This window comes from Hydra vulgaris, chromosome 04 (assembly GCF_038396675.1).
Source record: "Hydra vulgaris chromosome 04, alternate assembly HydraT2T_AEP".
NCBI lineage: Eukaryota > Metazoa > Cnidaria > Hydrozoa > Anthoathecata > Hydridae > Hydra > Hydra vulgaris.
The window spans coordinates 31,686,987-31,692,986 of record NC_088923.1 but is presented as its reverse complement, the minus strand read 5'-3'; the positions used below and the strand labels follow the sequence as shown (position 1 = coordinate 31,692,986).

At 29.2% G+C, this 6,000-nt stretch overlaps 1 protein-coding gene across 2 annotated transcripts in view; it reads right to left on the bottom strand.

Annotated features, from left to right (window-relative positions):
- Positions 1–615: 615 nt before the first annotated feature.
- Positions 616–6,000, bottom strand: part of LOC100197463 (mitochondrial uncoupling protein 4) — a 42,252-nt gene continuing 36,867 nt past the window's right edge. The window contains exons 8-11 of one of the 2 annotated variants that reach the window (XM_065796074.1): positions 4,697–4,811; positions 4,557–4,616; positions 4,387–4,473; positions 616–765 (exon numbers count right to left, since the gene is read on the bottom strand). In XM_065796074.1, coding sequence (XP_065652146.1) covers positions 4,402–4,473; positions 4,557–4,616; positions 4,697–4,811 — 247 coding nt within the window. In that variant the 3' untranslated portion in view covers positions 616–765; positions 4,387–4,401. The remainder of the gene's footprint in view (positions 766–4,386; positions 4,474–4,556; positions 4,617–4,696; positions 4,812–6,000) is intronic. The other variant, XM_065796075.1, reaches the window with a different exon arrangement.

The window sequence follows — 6,000 nt, the reverse complement described above, 5'->3', positions numbered from 1 at the left end:
TTTAATTGTTTAAATACACTTTTAACTTTTCATATTTTTGTACCCGTTGCACCCACTAAAAGTTTCTGTATCAAAGTTCAAAAGGCAGCAGCTGCAAAGTACCTACTGCATCCATCTTACAAGCATCCGCAAGGTAACGGGTGCAATGCATTTGATGCAACCGTGCTTCTTGCATCGCTGTATATAAGCTCACACTTTGTTAAAAATTAATCATAAGTATATTGTTGGGCCTTATTTATCTATTTATTTATCTAAAGGATTTATCCATGGAGCCTATATCTTCTATATATATGATATGTATTTATGTTCTCTCTCTCTCTCTCTCTCTCTCTCTCTCTCTCTCTCTCTCTCTCTCTCTCTCTCTATATATATATATATATATATATATATATTAGGTGCCCTAAGAAGCCCTTACGGTCTTATCACAGAGCACCGCGGAAGAGACCTATATGTTCTGAAACTTTTGTAAATACAGAAAGATTTCTTAATAGATTGTATTTACTGAAAACGGATACGGATAATTAGTGTTTTAATTAACAGACACAGCTAACATAAAAGAGAGTAGAATCGCGAAAGTGAGACAAAATTCGCGTTAAAAACAAAATACAAAACACATTGATAAAAATAACTTTGTATTAAAATTTTCACATCCTTTTAGTGTCCATCAAACTTACTGTTTGTTTTGAAATATCCGCAATGCTTCGCTGTATCAAAACGTAATGCTTCGCTATATTAAACCGTGATGCTTCAAAACTTGTTTCTTCACTATAATAAAATTTTTTTCGTAAATTGAAAAAATATGTTAAAAATAGAAAAAATGCAAAACTTTGGTAACGTGCCTGTAGAAGAAAGTGGTGTAATAAAAAATAAATAAACAACAAAAGAGAGTTATTTAAAAATAAGTTTTTAACTATTAAAAAGCCTATTGTTAATTGTTTCGAACCAAATTGATTGGTTAACAGCTTTTGATCACAAACATTCCAGCGCTACCGATGATTTGTACGATCTGGATTAATGTCAGTATGCAGACGCTTTATCGTGTTTATTAACGTTTTTATTATCGTGTTTATTAACGTTTTTATTCTAAAATTTGAGAGCTTGAGATTGATTAATAGAAAAAAGGAATAGAAATTTAATTTCTTATATTTTTCTTGTTATCAATATTTAATACATATTTCTGTTTCAATTTCATGCCTGCCGAACAAAGCAAAAAATTTTTTTCATTCATATTATAAAATTATTTGTTTTAATTTCTGAGTAATAATATCAACAATAAAAAGATGAACTTAACGATATAAACGATAAATATAAAGCTAATAAAGATCATTTAAAGGATTTTTGGTTGTTCAAACTTTTAAACAAAAACCCATTGGAATAAAAGAATTTTCGGTTGTTCAAATTTTTGAACAAAAAACACAAATCACGAGGACTAGGTCTGTTATGAGAAACCATGTTATTATATTAAGCATGAAAGCAGTTTTGTTCAAACTTTTGAACAAAAAATATCGTAAGAATAAAAGCATTCTTGTTTTAGAAAACTTGAAATAATCATAAAATGTAATACAAAATATTCTTAATAATATTTTATATATTATTAATATAAACATTTTTTATATATTATTAATATTACTAATATAAGTACAAATACATAAATATCTCTGAAAAATGAACATTAAACATGAATTTAATTTGTAGTTTTAAATTAGTATTATACATACACTGTTCTTCGAAACATACAATAAAATTGATAAACAGTATAAAACTAGATATGCTATTTTAATACAAACAGGTTTATATATCTACTCGCGAGATATGTATGTCTATGCATGATAGACATGTATGTCTATGCATGATAGATATGTATATCTATGCGTGATAGATATGTATGTCTACGTATGATGGATATGTATGTCTTTGCGTGATAGATATGCATGTTTAGGCATGATAGATATGTATATTGACACATGGGCAAAAAATGCGATGCCAAAACGCTAGTGAGGTTGCAAAATCATCAATTAATGACCTTCGGCATTAGTCCTGACCAATATTACATTGGTCAAATTATGAATGGGGCGAGAAAAAGCATTAAATGTGTTCACCTCACGCAACAACTTTATCCTATTTGCTATGATTATGGAGTCCACTTTTGTGTGAAACAATTACTAACAGGAAAAAAGTCATTCAGACATCAATCAAGCAAACTCATTATCACACAAGAACGAAGAAGAATCAGATGCAGAGAGTGACATTTCAGCATGCACATTTCAGATACACATTTTGCAGTGTACCAAGCGCGATTAGTTCAGCAGCAAACGAAGAAGAAGAAGATGAAGACAAACTATTTTAACAAACTAAAAGAAAATGCTTAATCTGAACCAAATTTAAAAAGTTGGTTCTTGATGAATTTGATGGAGCAGTGAAAATGTTGTTGACTTTTAATGACAAGATGCCGGCTATCAAAAAAGACTCTTCAAGCATTCGGAAATGATTAGTCTAATTATTTAGAGATAAACGTTCTCGAATTAGTAGCAAGTCTTCAACCAGGTAAAATAGGTATGGATGTCATAAATGGCAATGATTCTTGAACATTGCAGAAAATGCAATTGGAATTTTTAGTTGAGTAATTGCAAACGGAGGAAAATTTTATTTGTGGTCGTTTGATTGAAGAATTTAAAAAGAAGTTTTAAAAGACACTTGATCTTAACTGTCAATCTGCTACAGTTTCTCAGCAATCCAGGAGTTCTTAAATAGCCTAGAGTATCCCCATTTTTGCTCTCATCAAATAAAGAAACTATTAAAGATTAGAAACAACTCTAGCTAAAACATTTTTTATTTATAACATTATTCACTCCATCCAATAGTGATGACAGTGATGATGGAAATCTAAAGCTCAGCAGACAGTTGGCTCCCAAAACTCTAAAAAATTACATTTTCTTCCTTGCTTGAACGACTTCAAATTTTGTCCCAAAGCCTAAAGAGCCAGCAACAAAGAAAAGAAAATTCAATGTGAGACAAATAATTTAACAGCTACGTCACCACTGGATTCAAATCAGAAAAGTTATACAAATTAGAACATGCGTTGAAATTAATCAAGTCAATATCGATTCAATGTTAGCAAAATCTTTTAATTTCAAGCAACCATCAGACGGGAGAGAATGACAACTTCAACTTGGAATGACAAAAGAGACGGGAGAGAATGACAACTTCAACTTGGAATGACAAAAGAGACGGGAGAGAATGACAACTTCAACTTGGAATGACAAAAGAGACGGGAGAGAATGACAACTTCAACTTAAATGACAGAAGAGACGGGAGAGAATGACAGCTGCAACTTTGAATGACAAAAAGGACGGGAGAGAATGACAGCTGCAACTTTGAATGACAAAATAGACGGGAGAGAATGACAGTTGCAATTTTGAATGACAAAAGCGACGGGAGAGAGTGACAGCTGCAATTTTGAACAATTGTTTCAAGAAGCAACATTATTTTGATTAATGTAAAAAATTAATAGCTTATAGATAATAATAAAAAATCATAAAACACAAATTTTCTGAAAATTTTACGCTTCTTCCATAAATTTTTACTTTTTTGAAATTTTTTGGTTATATCTTGGTTTGTTATAAGATCTCGTCTTTTGGTATAAGATCTAAAAAATATAGACCAAGACGAAAAAAATCCCAAGATTCTGAAAGTATAAACTCATGTCACATTTTAACTGATAAATGTTTTAACCAAAGCAATTTGGGGCATTTTTTGAAAAATTATGAATGCTTTTAATTGTTGTCTGGAGTTCTGTTTATTTTTTATGTCAAAAAATATCTTCACTACCTTTCAAATATAACATATTCTCTATTTACACTTATTTTAATGGAGGTTATATTAAAAATGAGAAAATTTTTTAGTGGATATCCAGTATACCTACCCAGTGGGCATTCATCGTCTGAGTGACGTCTATCGAACATCTCATGGACATTTAAAAGTCCAACGTATGTCCAAGGGACGTCCCCCAGACAATGCATGCCCACTGGGTATATTAACTTCATTAAAAACCTATTCGAGCTTTGCTCATTAGTTATTTAGTGGTCCATTAGTCATTTAGTGGTCCATTAGTTATTTAGTGGTCCATTACTTATTTAGTGATCCATTAGTTATTTAGTGGTTCATTAGTTATTTAGTGGTCCCTTTGGTCATTAGTGGCATGTGATATAGTTTTGTAGCCTAGTCTACAAAACAATCAATAAAAAAAACTGCAATCGCTTAAAAGTTTTAAGTTTTTTTAATATCAGATATTATTAACTATAATTTTTTGTATACTGTTTTATTATATTTATAATTAGTTTAAGTCCTAGTTGTTAAATTTAGTAAATATAGTTTAAAGTATATTACCTAATTTTGATGATGTTAAAAAGTACTCGCTCCACTTAAGTGACGTATTTGTTCAAATGTTAACCAAAATGTTAACGACCAAGGTGCCTGAAATAAAATGCTATACTGTTTTTACATGAACAAAAAAACAAAATTGCTTGCAAGAAAGTTCAAAAAATATCACATGATACCATTCTATACCAAGTTGGGAGGAAGCCTTTATATAACGAAATAAATCCTTCATGTTGAATCTAAGAGAAGCAAAAAAGACTAAAATTAAATTAAAGTTTAGTTAACATAGTTCATAAAATATTTAATTTTATGAAAATACCGCCTTGATCAGACAATCCATTGAACCATTGTAAGCTTCAGGATTGTTCATAATGCGTGTCTTGACTACATCAGCTGGTGTGCTAAGAATTGCAGCAACAAAACCAGAGCATATACTTTAAAAGTTAATAAAAAATATTTATTCAAAAAAACTTAAAACAAAACTAAACTGCATAAGCATAAAATTTTAATAATGTTAATAAAAGCACATTTCTATATCATAAACACATTTATAAACTGCATAAACACATTTATAAACTGCATAAACACATTTATAAACTGCATAAAATCCTTAAATTAATATTTCTAAAACAACATTTTTTTATCAAAATACATGAAATGTAATTTACTATATGCTTTATTTTTTTATCCTTAATTGATTTTTAAAGTTAAAGGCTATGGTAGGAATTATAGATTTTTAGTTTTGTCAATTTTTACAATATAGTTTTTCAATTTTACAAATTTGAGTATTCTTATTAAAAAAAATTCTTTGTTGACATTAAGAAGTATAGAAAAATACTGTCTTATAGAAGATGCTTAGAAAGAATAAAATGAATCAACTATTTGATATTGCATATGACATAGCTCTCAAAATAATGAAAGATAGGTAAAGTAATAAGTTTCTGATATTACAACAGTCCCCCAGACAGAACTACATATAGAGCATAGTTGAATGCAAGATCAAGACCCGAATACTTGAGTACTCATACCTGTATTTTGGGATCTGGATCTATTTTCTCGACACTGGGCACTTTTTTACAATGATCAATCTGCATACCATTATGGTGTTATCTTAATTTAATTGACTTTGCAGCATATTTTTAAAAAGAATTTTAAAGGCAAAAAGGCAATTTTAATACAATTCCTCGAAAATTTAAAAGCAATTCTCCTATTTTGAAGCATTTATCAAAGTGCAAAGTAAAATGTTAAATACAAAACTTGAGACCTCATTGTAAAAATCACACAAGACAGTATAGTGTAAGTGTGATAAAAAAGTTCAACATAAAAAAAGTTCAACATAAATGCCATCATTTCATACTACAAAAACAGTTCAAATATGTTATGGTTAAATTTGGTCATCACATCACATCTGCATCTATTTACATAAAATCCACTTAGCAGTATGTGATGCACTTTATGTGAAACCAATTCTATACCAAAACTAATAATAATAATAATAATAATAATAATAATAATAATAATAACAAGTAAAGAACCTGAAGTGAAGAGATTGAACTTGAAGTTAACTCTGAAGAACCAAATATTATAAAATATTATTTTTCAATATTTAAAAATGTTACAATA